Raw genomic sequence first — 14,456 nt, 5'->3', positions numbered from 1 at the left:
CTCATGTCTGAATAAAAACAAAGGGGCATATGTGCATAGATCGGATAGCAGAGTGAGTGTGTATGTGTTCCCACCTGAATGGAAGTGTCAAAATGAATTAATTTTGCCTGCTGCTACATAATGTTCGCTCTAACTTTTCAGTGACACTGTTTTCTCACTCATCTTCTGTTGTTATTTCTCAGGCTAATCAATAAATGAAACCAAAAGAACATTAATTTTAAGAATAAAACTTTCTTGCCTTAAAAGAACGTGAGGAAAAAAAGAACTACATCTAGTAGGTGTTAATCTTACAGCTTAACACACAGCTACAAATCACTAAAGGAATGATGGTGATAAAAAGTAGAAGACCATAGAATATAAATCCCTGAGGCATTACATATTTATCTTTATCAATATTGGGGAGTGGCTGGAAAATGGCTCAGCCATTGTCTGGTAGTTCTGTGCCACTACCTAAGACAAGGTAAGCTAGGAACATCAGGCACTGATCACGAACCTCTTCAAGGAGAAAGAATGAACTTGCATTTCTTTTTTCTTGAGCAAATCACCTCAGTAATTTTTAGTCAAGACCTATGAAAGCAATGACACCAGCCTAGCCTACCTCATCCCAGATAAACTTCCTCCTTTCAGGTTAATGCTCCATGTTGATTACTTTTTGCTTTGCTGTGTAACTATAATTTATTCCTAATTTCCCAGGAAAGGTTCATGCTTGTTCCAGGACCTGCTTTATCAGTTATTGTTCTGCCACTAGTAGACCTAAACCAACTCTTATTCTTCTTTCACTGGCATATCCCAGCATAGTTACAGTGACTCCAGTGGTGTTCATGGGCCACACTTAACCTGTCACTTCTAAAGGTGAATCAGACTCCAGCCCGCCAGTTACAACAGACAGGAGAGATAAAATTTAACAAAGGAACAACAAATGGCACAAAATTCTTGGTGAACCACAGTTCACCTAGGGAATGTGAAAGACTTAGATGCTTGGAACAGGCTGAGATCTCAGTAGGCAGCATTGGAGGCTGAGCTGTAAACTCCCAGCAGCTGTGGGGGAAAGATTATCTTAATTTATTTAGCCTTTTTTTGTGTTTTTGTTTTGTTTTGTTTTGTTTTTTGTTTTGTTTTGGGTTTTTTTTTTGTTTTGGCTTGAAATTCCCAGCAGCTTCTGAGATGATTTTAGTTCATTTAAATGCAATAAGCACTAACAGCAAATGCCCTTCTGGCTGGCCCATTTTCAGGCTAACCAGTCCAAATGAGGAAATGCCTCTGGCATCAGCCAAGAAGCCTCCAGCTGCACTTCCTAAGAGATGAAAAATAAACTGCAATCATCCACCCAGTCCACACCCCTCTCTACTTCTTTGCTGGAGAAAAGATATCACAACTTTAAGTGTTACTAACAAAAACTTGCACCTGTAATAGAAATGAAGTGGAACTCAAACTAATTCGCATGATCCTATGATTATATATATTAATTACACTAGCACCTGGAAGGAGTCCAACAAGTATTGATCTCAGGCTAACCACTGTGCAAATGTACTTAGAATGTGCCCTTGCACCAAAGAGTTTGCAGCATAAAAATAGGCACAGAGAGGTGAAGTGACTTGCCTAAAATCATCAGCAGGTAAAAAGCAGAGGTGGGAAGAGAGACAGGCACAGAAACCCCTGAGATCACTCTCCAATGCCCTGCACATTGATCATACCCTAAAGCAACATCACCACAGTTTTGGATCTGCATCTACTGCATGTAGACAGGAGCTCAGCTACTCTGGCAGTGAATATGCTTCCATTCTCCCTGCAGCTCAAGGCCATCTTGATTTAGCTAAAATAGATTCAAAATCTACAGTGAAACAAACCAAATTATTTCCAGCCTCACAAAGCTAAGTTTTAACATCCATCCATACGGTGTGAGATCAAAAGTGCCACAGCCTTCCCCCAAAATTTTCAGTGAATGGACAGCACTTATGTAAGAGAAGGCTGCACAGCACTTGCCTATCGAGCTGCTAGTCATGTGACAGTGGGACAAAAGGTGATATCAAATCAATATTGAAAGATCTTGTCCCTGTTGATCACCTGTCCTGATTCCTTCCCTTTCCAGGTCGTGATATGGCAAGCACCACCTTGCCTGGCTACCCACCCCATGTTCCCCCAACTGGACAAGGCAGCTACCCAACCTCAACTCTTGCAGGAATGGTTCCTGGTAAGTCGGCCTCCAGACTCAGTAATGGTGCACACACGTTTGAATGGTATACCAGCATTGTATGAGCTTTCACAGTTGATTTTACTATTGCTTCGCTGATAGTAAGGCCTATTCTTTTAATAAAGAAATCATCACGTGCCTATAACTAATGTAGCTAACAACACTTTCTGTAACATATCTCTCTCTAGTAACTGATTCAATGCTGCTGTGGGCAACTAGCTATGTATAACCTGTTGCAATTAATTAGTAATTAATTAAACTTAGTGTTCATTAACTAATGTAATTATTTTCCAATGACCCATACAGATTATTATGTACTGCTCATGGCTCAGGATATTCAGCTACCCGCTAACTTTGGGTAACAACTTCTGTCTAAAGCCAGGGCATCAAACTGAAAATCATCAATGATAATTTAATACCTGCAGTTTTCAGAGACCTACGGCCTAAACTAGCTAAGAGTTCAGCAATGATTAACAGCATTTCAGGAGAAACTAAATATTCACTTTTAACAGCCAAATACTTACCCATTCCCTGTTTGTAAGACAGTGCCTCCAAGCCAAGAAACTATCTGCCTAATCTTACGTCCAAAGGCAAACTGTTTCTTTGCTACCCAATGCCTAAGGCACAACAAAATCTCAGGCTATGTTGTGAAGATGATGTGATTGACCTCCACATCAGGAAAAGACAGTGGATTGGTCCCCCATCTCCCCAGTTTAGTCCCTTGACATGGTTGATCAGTTGGCTGAAATTTTAGAGTGATGTGGAGTTGGCAAATTTTAAGGCATTTCCTTCTACACTAAGTATTTCAGGGGGGTGGTTTGGCTCCAGAATCAGAGAAGCACTAAGGCAATATAAATCAATTAAAAGCCCCCCCACAGTAACAGTAGGTAGACTCAGTTGTCAACACTTAAGTTAGTTATAGGTCAAAACTTATAGAAGGTCATGGCATATAGAAATGGTTAAGAACACAAAAATAGCTGGCTCTTTGAATACGTACTTCTATAAAGCAGGCTCTTCTCAACTTCTGACTGTTCTCAGCTTCTCCACAGTTCAGTGACTGCTATGTAAGTTTAGCATCCTCATCACAATGATGACACCAGCATCTAAACTGGGACAAGAATTTTAAGACCCCTAATCACAGGAGTCACTTATACAATAACAGGGTATTTCAGCTCCTTGATGTGGAGGCTATTTATCCACAAGACAGCAGTGCCCTCAACAACACACAAAAACCCTCAAAAATAAAAGGACCAGGATGATAAATTTAAAAAGTTGAGTTATGCTTCAAAGAAAAAAAAATATTATTAAAGTCAAATGGATATCTTCACATTAAATCTGATGTCAACATTCAATTAAAGGAAGTTTTTTCTGGTGGCCTACTTGAGTATCCTGAAGTAGGTACTGCATCTTTCCACAGAGCATCAAGTTCCGACTGTTTCAGTCATACCTCACTGCTCAGGCCCAGCCTGGCAGCCCTTCTATTCCTGTTTTCTAATGTGACTCAAGCCAACAAGATGGAGATAAAGAGGCTTCCTGGGAAGGAACATGAGACTTGGCTTTGGCCTTCATCACACTGCAGATCTCTGCAGCCACTACTCTCTGCCAGGGGCCAAAAGTGAATGCCGGGCAAGGGGTATAAAAACAGAGCAAGCACATATCAGTAATTTCTCAAAAAGATCTCCCAGCCTCCAACAAGTTGCAGGTCAGAGACTTCCTAAGCCAGACTTAGTATCTTTCTTTTTAATATTAAACACCCTTGATAGGCTTCTTCTCTACAAACTTAAAGAGCATCTCTTGAACCCCTATAAGTCTTTAACATCTGTAGCAACCTATGGCAAGAAGTTCTGTAGCTTAACTACATATTCAGTGAAAACTACCTCCCTTATTTGTTCTGAACCTGCCACCTGCTAGGCTAACTTCATGCCTCATGGTTTCTGTATTAGAAGACTAAATATGCCAAGATTTAAATACAGATACCAAGAAATACTGTTAGTAAAGGTTCCCAGAGCACAGATTGCACAGAATATAGGTCTCCTGAGATCTATCCTCTGTGCTTGCTTGCAACCTCTGTTAAGAGTCCAGGTTGAACAGAGAAAACAAATATTACGTCTCCAATGGTTTGTTACATGCTCCTGGGCCAAGAAAGATGAAGAACCAGTGCTGTTACTACATTGGAAACAAGAAGCCAGCAAGATGACCACTCAGAGAGTATCTTTGAGAAACATACTGACATGCAAACAAACTTTGTTGTCTAGATGTGAGTGAATACGAAAAAGAGGCTCTGTCTTCTCTAAATAAAGGTCCGGAGCTAAAATTAGAACTGGTCAGAAAGCAGAATTTCAAGCCCATGAAAAACTCTGGTTTTTGACATTCGTTTTCATCTTGCATTGGAATGAGGAGTCAGAATCTTGAAATTGTTCAATTTGCAAACATCAGGATGAAACATTTCAATAATGTCAACATGTTCTAGATGTCAAGATGTACTAAAATAATGAAAGAGTTGAAAGGAAATTAAATGAGATGAGAAAGGCAAAATGAAACAAAACAAGAAAGTTGAAACATAATACTTTGTTTCAATTTGCAGTCATTTCAGAACTTTTCCTTCCGAAACACCATTGAAACTGACAAGCTCATGCAAACATTTTCATTTTGATGAGACAGCATTTTCCAATGGAAAACTGTTTCTGAGAAGATCATTTGACCAGTGCTAACCAAAGCTGATCTGTTCTATCCATGACAACCTCTCACTAGACTTCTACTTGTATAGCCTAGAGAAGAGTTGTCTCCAGTAGCAGGACATCCATGCAACATGATCAGTCATGCATGCAGATATCTTTGAGATGTCTGCAGATGATGTGGTAAGAAACATATCCTGCATTCGCCCTTGCCTGTAACTTCAGGTCCCAGGCTGTAGACATTGATGAAAGCCAGTAGTCCCTGCACACACATCTGAAAAAGCAGGGGTTAGTCACTCAAAGAAGCACGAATCAGGTATCGTGCTATACTTAACCTATATGTCTGAGAGGTGTTTCCTACACAGGTAACAGAGCATCTTTGATCCCTGCCTCAATTCTTCCTCTTTCCCTCTTCCCCAGAAATGCCATCAAGTTTCTGCACTCTTTTGGTGAAGTGAGCACCCACTGAAGGGAACTGCGGTTTATGCACAGGAGGGCTGGTGATGGCAACGGCAGGGAGTCGTTAAACAGAATCCAATGTTGATGAGGAAATTACACTTGTTTCATTAGTGATCGGGGAAGGCGATAGCTCAGTTCCTCTTGGTCACAGTTGAGCTCAAAAGCTCATTATCCTGCTGCATGCATGCTTTCACTCCTCGTCAATAAACACTGTTTCCAGTGGCTGCCCTCCCTCCTCCCCAGTGCTCTGGAGCTGGGGCTCTTTCTCCCTACTCTCTACTTAACTCGTGCTTTAGGAATGCTGTAAACAGTTTAGGGTGGCAACTCAGAAGAGGCTGAGAGAGAAGCCTTGAGATATCAGAACTTCTCTCCATGCAGAGATATGATGTTTATATGAGGCATTTCAAAACAGAAATTCTCATCTAGATAGTTTTTTCCTTCTTTGGCAAACTCACTCCAGTATATCCCACAGACAGGTCACTTCAGTAGAGACTGATCTGGACTATGCATTGCTTTTTGCCTTTGTGCCCTACCCCACAGCACCTTGGTCACCTTAGCAGGTTTTACCTATTCCTTCCCAGCTAGCTGTCAGGATTTTCAGTGCAGAATGTTTCTAGATATGGAAACGTGCCAAGTTATCATTAAAACAGTATTTAATGAGGTCTGTCACACAAAATGAGGCTTTATGCTAAAACTAAAAACTACTGTGACTTAAATACCTTTGGACGGTGATTGTTTTTGATACATATACATTTTTGTACTGACTACTTTGGTTATTACCCTGAGTGTCTTTAAAACAAAACTGTCTGGACAAATTCTCCTCAAGTTTAAACCAGTGCAAAGCCCCTGACTTCAACAGTCTTCATTTCCGCCATCTAGAGACGCTGTGGCTTTAAGTCTCCAGTGAGGGGAGATTTTCAGAGATTACAGTATAATTAATTGACATTTCTTTGGTAATTGTATCACAGGCATCCAGCGTGTCTTGTGTTGCCTTATTTCCATATTCCATGGTATCTAGCAGGAAGCCCAGGTGCTCTCCCAACACTTTTGCTGTAACAAATCCAGCCACACCTCAGGGCTGAGCAGAAGTTAATGATCACACTTCTTTCACTGTCTTTTAAGCAAATGATATCTTTCAGATGGTACTAATTGTCCCCAGCCTGTTGATATTGCATTAAATTGAGGTTATGATCAGATAACAGCATGTTTTTACTTAACAGAATTACATACCTTTAAGTTTGGGGAGATTTATTTATTTTGAATGCAGCACCATACCTCCTCAATAACCAAATATAATTACCCTAGCCTTGCACAGCCTTCTATAAAACAAGGAGACTCAGCTCCTTATGCACAATAAAACTGAAAACTTAAGAAGACTCTACAACTTTCAAATCTTGGAGTCTTATTAGATCACAAAGCTCACAAGTGTTTTCGGTTGGGCTCATTTTACTGAATGTGATAAAGGTAGCTGAAGCCCAGCTTGTCTTTCAGATTCAGAATAGCACCTAAAGCACTAATCAGAAAATTATTTTCTGGAACTAGAATACAGCAAGTTTTTTCTGTAACTCACTAACTAAGCATAAAGGTGGGGTTCATCATATATGAATCACCTTTCTGACTAACAACATCATATAGAGAAAGTGATTAATATGTTTTCCATTTTGTTTTATATTTAAGTCCACCTTACACTCAGAACATATCCAATAACAAACGATACTCTTCTCCACAAATACATCATCACTCTCAGTACCCTACAAACAAAAGTTAGCAATACATATCGCCACCAGCACCACTGCTGTTTCCAAAGAGTTTACTGTGAGTTTGTCCCATGAAGTTCCCATGCCTGCTGTCTTGACACAACTGGAGAACCTTAGATTTTTATTTAAAAGAAAGCTAATAGTTAATTGCAGAAAAAGCTCGCATATGCAATCCTGCTGCAACCTGAGAATCAGAAGTCAGAAGGCAACAAAGAACAAACCAGTTAAATTATGTATTTGTATTACGGAATTTCATTATGTTAAACTAATTTCTTGATTCTGAAGAGGTCAATCTTACCATTTTTAATTGTATGGGTAAGCAACACTGCACTGAGCAAACACTACAGTGTCCCAGCTGGGCAAGGAAGCTAGATACGCTAGTTTTCCTGCTGCATACAGATTTGACATGAACACTAGCTTGATGGAATAATAAAAGTAATTCTTCATTCCTAACTGCATTTCACACCTCCCTTGCTTTCTTCCAGGGAGCGAGTTCTCAGGGAATCCCTACAGCCACCCTCAGTACACAACCTACAACGAGGCCTGGCGGTTCAGCAACCCTGCGTTACTAAGTGAGTACCTCTTTCCCACAGCACACCCCCAGCCTCGCGCTCCTTCTGTTTGTCACTCTTTTTTTATTTATGTATTTATTTAGTTTTGTTTGTTTCTGAAGAGGGCTTTCAAGTATTTGGCCAGGTGAGAGGCCTTTTTCCTGACCCTTCAGTCCAGTATCTAGATGGATATATACTTCACGTCTGTTTTACATCTGTTCTGAAGCTGACTTCTCTTCCATGAGATGGTTCAGAATTTCAGTTCAACTCTGCCTTCTCCACGTCCTGCATCCACAGTTTATTCCAGACGAGATCAAAAGTAAAATTCAGGTTCTGGTACTCTCTCAGGCTGCAATCATCATCCATTCAAGGTCTTTTAAAAATCCAGATGAGGTTTCACTCCTTTCCCAAGTTAAACCCACAGTCAGTTTCTGAGGATCTGGAAATCTCACAGTCGTTCTTCCTATCAGACCAGTCAGAACAGTGTTCAGAGTGGGAGACAGGCTGCATCACTAGGTTTATAATAGCCAGCAGAGTTTTCTTGCAGGGATATATCCATCACCAGTGACTCTAATATGCCCAGAAAGTCAAGTTTTTTTCAAAGGAGAATAAACCTCCCATAAGACCATATCTTCTAACACAATATTTCTTTGCAAGGTAATAGGAAGAGATTATATGTAAAATAAATCAGCTGTGATTATTACCAATGTATTTACTGAGGTTTAACAGCTTAGGTAATAGAGGCACATTTTATTCCAGTGTTGTTAAACCTCAGTAAATGTGATCTTAATAATCAATCACTATTTAACACACGTTCAATAACCACCTAGAGAGCTTTCATGCCAAATGTGACCAAAATCTCAAATAATAAAATATCATAATTTCGTTTCATTTCTCCCCTCCTGGATTTAAAAGTGGGCCACTATACCTTGTCAGATATGCTCAGAACATCTGACTCTGACACTTTCTTGGTGGCCGTGGATCAGGTGTGGCATATTTCTGCTGGAATACTCACAGGTTTCCCTCTCAGCAACTTTCTGATGGTCACAAGGAGCAAAACGATCACCATCCCACAGAAGGGGCTTAAGAGCTAGAGGCCACGTTCGTATCTTTCCACTGACACACAGCCCTTGGTTGGCTTCCACTGACTGCTGTTCCCTAATCCCATTAAGAGCTGATTCCCCAAGTTTGTTCTTTTGGTTCCTTTCCTTTTCTTTCTTCCTTTCCTTTTCAGTTCTCCTTTGTTTCCTTTCTTCGCTTGATTTTTTTTTTTTTTTTTTTTTTTTTTTTTTTTTTTTACTGTTTGTCCTTTCAACCAGTCCATTCTTCTCCTGTGTTAACTTTCAGGTTCCCCTTATTATTATAGTGCCACATCCCGGGGCTCCGCACCTCCCACTGCTGCCGCTGCCTATGACCGCCACTAGTTACCATGGAAACCACATGAAACTGCAGGGTGACAGCTTAGGCCTCCACATTGTACCTGTCTGATCACCTCCCTCCGTCCCTGGGAAGGGTGAAGAGACCTTCTCCGTTTCTCCCAACAGTCCAGTTCCTTTCTCTTCATCACGAAGGCACCGGACCAAGCGCTCACCGCACCAGACTGAGACCCCCCCGTCCTCGCCCTCCCCCTGCCCCGACCGCTCCCTCCACGCCGGGAAGAACCCGCGGCCAAGCGGCTTCTCTTGCAGGAGCCCTCTACTGCGCCACACAAAGTCCCCTTGGCTTCCAGGACTTGAGGGTGACTGGGAAGCAATGCAGCTGGCAACCATTGCCTTACAGGACCCCTTCTTCTGGGAGCGGTAAGGGCCGGGGGAAGCGGGGGAGAATGCCGCTCATGAAACACTGTTCCCCAAAGATACGCTCTTCTGTGGTGGACTCCTCAACATGCATAACCTGTGATGCTCACCCTGTTTCCCAGTACAGAGGGAACAGTCTGACTAGAGCAGAGATGGCAGTACAAAGACCTGGCCCATCTGGCAATGAAGACAAGGACCGAGTAACTATCTGCACCCCACGAGGGGTTCTCTGTGCACCTCATCCCCACCCTCCAGCATGGCTTCCCCCACAGTTGGCTGCACATCACGCATGGTGACTTTGCAAGCCAGAGTCGGGAGGAACCTCACACATACACCCACAAATTCTGTGACACACAATCAGCTCAGACAGGAGGATGGAGCAACATTTACAAACCAACCGACGAAATGAAGAAATATATAAATAGATATATAAATATAACTGTGTTTTTATGCTTTGTCATGAAGGTCTGTAAAAAGAAAAAGAAAAAAAAAAAGAACAAATCCCCAATTTTCTAAAAAACCCAAGCAAACAAAAGCAACAAAAAAACCAAAATAATAATTAAAAAACCCTACAAAAATAAAACTCCAAGTCCCATCCCTCCCCGCCACCTGAATGGCAGACGAGTTCCTCTGACGTTTGATGCTCCTCTTTCACTCCAGGGTTTTGTTTCGTTTCTGTTTTGCACTACAATGGGATGGTGGTATTGGAGAGGATTGGATGCCAGCTCCACCCCTGTCGCCTCCTCCTCCTCCCCCTTTCCCAAATCCTGTCTCTGGGGAGCAGTGTGGACAAGTCACATCTGACAAAGTTACCAAACACATCAGTCGACAAAAAAGCACTCTGAGTCAACAAACGTTTTTCCATGTCACTGGTTGGCAAACAAAGAAAACAAGCCCAGCTGCGCTCTAACTGCGCTGTGTGGTGGAAAGTGTGGGGCTTCATGTGGGCCCATCTGATTGGCCCCTGGACAGCTGAGACTGAGATGGACAAATTCAGGATTGGCTGGGATTATTGCTTGGTTCCCTAGTCCTTAGCCTCTGCTCCTTTTACCTTAATCCCTGTACCTGTGATGACTTCAGTTCACCCACACCCCAACTTTTGCAATTTTAGATGTGCCCAACACCCATTCTCCAGGTCCCCATTGCCAGTGACAACAACCTCATCATCTGTGCCTGACACCTAATTTCCTAACCACTATAGCCTTGCTATATGGGCCCCCGTCAATTCCCAGTCCATCTGTTCATATACTTACTAATCTATAGGCCTCCATTCAAATCCATATGCCTGCATCCTACTAGCCAGTCCCAACATACAGCCCATCTTTTCATCTTCAGTCCTATATTGTGCACCCTAATATTTACCCCTTATCCCAAATGCTCACTTGATGATTCTCTAGGGATTCTCTGCTCTTTTTTGTTCCCAAGTGACTGGCAAACACTGTTCTGCAAAAGACTAACTGTCAATAGAAATGCTTATTACTCCTGTATCGTCAGCAAACTCATAAACTGTACCTTGCACTGACACTTCCTAAAAAATACTCAAAGAAAACATGAAGGCAGCTATAGCCTGTCCCTAGGGCATCAAGTCTGCCAAAGTAGATCCTTGTTGTTTTAGAGAGGTTTCAGATAAAACTCGTGGGCTACTGTCCATGGACAAAACCACGATTGAAAATCAAACCCCTAAAGGGCGTAAAAGTGAACAGCGGAACAATCTGTATAGCCAACATTATGTATAAAATCCAAAGTTCCAAGCCTCAGAGGAGATGTGGTTGTGGACTCGTTATTCTGTCTCCAAGTTTAACTTGTATGTATGAAATCCATCATCAGTAAACAGCTGTGTTGATCCCAAAGGCCCCTTTCACCTGACACTTTTAGCCCTTGCATGGCTCTAGCTGATTACAGGTCTGTGTCTTCTTTAATGGGGTGCCCAAATGGTAACGGTATTTGGAGGGATGTTTACATAGAAGATGTAGAGGTAAAATCTGTTCCTGTACAGAATAAAGTCAAAGGTTACTCCTGATCCATTAAAAGTGTCATTCTGCACGTCTCACCTCTGAGTAACCTGCTGCAAATAGCAGAGTTGTTACACTGTCAACAGGACTAGAATTTGGCCCATTATCTTGTCTCATTCTATATGAGAAGAAAATTCTCAGTAATTTCCAAAAATTTACTTTGACGACTCCTTCTGTTTTCCTCGACAGATACCAGATAGATGTTAGACCCTGTTAGCAAGGTCTCCCTTTCAGTCTCCCAGTACAGCATTTGCTCTGCTTGTGCACCACCCAGTTTCACTCAGCAGGTGGTCAGGGCACACGTAGAGAATCACAGGAGCAGCAAGGAGAACTTCCTGAGGAGGCGAGAGAAAAGGAGACTGTCACGCCTCATACTTGGCAACCTGCGGCCCAGGGGCCACCTCAAGAGAAGCTAGCAGCTCAGAAATGCTTATTTCTATAATGGTATTTCACTAAACTTGAGACACGAGCTAGGGTATGAAAGCGGGATTTAGTTGGCTTACTCATGGCTGGCTTGATTTGACCCTCAGAGGGCCAAATCCATTGTCGGTGTAACTCCACTGATAAAAGAGGATTTCCACCAGGCATTGGACTGGTCTGGAAAGTTCATAAGTATGGCATGCAGTTTGACCAGGAAAATTAAAAGGAAAGCAGAATTATGCAAAAGACTGGGCAGTCTAATCCTCTTCCACCACCATCTGTAGACCCCCATGCGAATGTACTGAATTACATTTGCCAAAGAGTTTATTGTGTTGGTTGTTTTGATTTACAGTTGGTGGATGCATTGTAAAGGAGTATTATAGCTAAAGTCTAGTAGCTGACACGGGGAATTATGTGGTGATATTATGCAGAAGAAAACCATCAATATTCATATAGATTCCATTAGACTGGACTATGCAGGAAACGCAAAAATTCTACCAATTATTTAATATTATGTGATTTGCAAAAACAATTGCTGCTTTGTAGGAAGATAATGTGTGTAATGTGAAGGCAACTCCTCTTGTATATAAGTTCATCTCCATCTTCATCATGGTAGTTATTAAAACAGCCTCGTTTCATCCTGTAGATAAGGACACGCTGTCTGTACTGTGCAAGTCTCGTTGTGCTCACTGAAAACAAAACGATGTGTTCAATAAAGCACAGCACAAACCCAGAACCTGAGGGAACAGCCAGACCTTGGAAGGACCCCTTTCCCAACAGGTCAACAGTTGCTTTGTTATAGGTGGGTGGTTTTGTTTTTTTTTCATGATTCTTTAAAAAGTTTTACAGGAAAAAGTGAAAAAGGATTGGAGAAGAAATCACTATGCAAAATCCAGTTAAGTCTCTGATTCACATCTCTCTCTTACATTCTCTTGTCTCTTCCATTTCTCTCATTTCTTTCTCACACTCTCTTTCCATTCCATTTCTAACCTTCTCTTCTATTATTCTTCATTCCCAATGCACTTTCTATACAGAGAGGGAACAGCATTATTGATATAAGAGCAGGTATCTGGGACCCCAAACTCCTCAGTTCTTCTCATGGCTCTAGAGAACCTTTGTCGAGTCCAATTTCCCCCCTATGCCTCAATTCCAATCTTCTGTAAGATGGGGATAACAATAGTTCCCCGTTCTCAGGGGGGTTGCACAGCTGAATTAATTAGCACCGGCTCAGTGCTTTGAGATCGTGGAAAGAAAATTCTATCAAAGTCTTAAGTATTATTCTGAATAATAATTAAAGTTTCCATTACATTTCTCTCTTCTCCTTTTTCTCACAAATCATTCTTTGTTTCTTTATTCTTCTTCCTTAGCTTTTCCTTCACTTCCTTCTTCTCCTATCATTCATAGCTCTGCTGCTACATTTGTTTTATCTAACAGACCAAGCAGAAATGTTGTGTGACTGAATCTCCTTTTGTCACCATTTTTTCACGAGGGAAGAATCCCATGAGTTCTCAAATGCCATGCTTCACTGGAAGCAACAGGGACCATGGCATTTAAAACTGAGTCCTGTTCTCTGCAACTCCCATGTCCTTTTGGCCCAACTGGATACTGGGCAAGATGGGGGGAGTGTTGCATGGGTCAGGTGCATTACAGCTGACACCCTTGCAACTTGTAAATCTGTTGGGGAGGGCTGGTGGCAACATGCCCTGCTGTGGAAACAGGGAGAAGCCTCCATGCTTTCTGACCCATTGGTAGCAATGATTGAAATTCAGAGTAAGACTTCAGAATTAATCACAACATAAATGTGAGGATGTTAAAAAACAAAACGAAAACAAAAACCCCTGCACTCCTTTCTCCTCTTGAGTGTGTAATTATATATGCACATAAACATTTTCCTAAAGGAATTTCTGGTCTGCTGAACTGCTGGAAAAAACCCACCCTTTTGTCCCTAAGAAAAAGGGAAAAGAAATAAGAATCATAGCTGCCCTTTTTGGCACTGACAGAATGAGGGCTTCTGAGGGACTCAACAAACACGACAGTGTGCTACTTGGCTGGGCCCAGGATGGTGGCAAACTTGCAAAGCAGGAAGGAGGGATCAAACAATGACAATTACAGAACTGACGACAAATCCAGCTGTAAGCAGCCCTGCTGATGCTCTCCAGGCTAAGCCGGACATGGGACTGTGGAGGGGAAGGGGCCAGTGCCAGGTGCAGGGTCACGTCCATTCTAGGCTGCTGCAGCCACTCTTGGCTTTTCCTCATCGCTTCAGTTCTGTTTGGCTCTTTTATTTTATCTTTTTGTGCACATGAGAAATAAAACAATTTTTTTTTTTGTATGTCATTTTTGTGGCTTCTGGCTTGTTTCTCTTCCCTCTCCTTCTCTCTTTCTGCCCCTCCGTGCTTCTCTCTCCAGTGGATTCCCCTTGAGGTCTCTGGGGTGTTATATTTCGTGCACCTAGCACCCTTCTGGCACCATATAAACAACACCATGATTGCTAACAACCACCACACCACATGGTGGAAGGCACTGCATATGCTTGCAAACACCCTTCACTGCAATCCAGCCACCACCCCACTCCTATTCACTGCCAGCAGGAAT

General features: G+C 42.0%; 1 protein-coding gene across 11 annotated transcripts in view; it reads left to right on the top strand.

Annotated features, from left to right (window-relative positions):
* PAX2 (paired box 2) overlaps positions 1-9,868 on the top strand; it is a 96,431-nt gene extending 86,563 nt beyond the window's left edge. For 6 of the 11 annotated variants that reach the window (XM_071811898.1, XM_071811896.1, XM_071811897.1 and 3 more), the window contains 3 exons: positions 2,090-2,191; positions 7,568-7,654; positions 9,000-9,868. In XM_071811898.1, the coding sequence (XP_071667999.1) occupies positions 2,090-2,191; positions 7,568-7,654; positions 9,000-9,121 (311 nt within the window). In that variant the 3' untranslated portion in view covers positions 9,122-9,868. Of the gene's footprint in view, positions 1-2,089; positions 2,192-7,567; positions 7,655-8,980 lie in introns of all 11 variants that reach the window. The other 5 variants (XM_071811899.1, XM_071811902.1, XM_071811906.1 and 2 more) reach the window with 1 other exon arrangement.
* Positions 9,869-14,456: the final 4,588 nt, after the last annotated feature.

This window comes from Patagioenas fasciata, chromosome 8 (genome assembly GCF_037038585.1).
Source record: "Patagioenas fasciata isolate bPatFas1 chromosome 8, bPatFas1.hap1, whole genome shotgun sequence".
NCBI classification, from domain to species: Eukaryota; Metazoa; Chordata; class Aves; order Columbiformes; family Columbidae; genus Patagioenas; species Patagioenas fasciata.
This window is presented reverse-complemented; position numbering and strand designations above follow the sequence as displayed.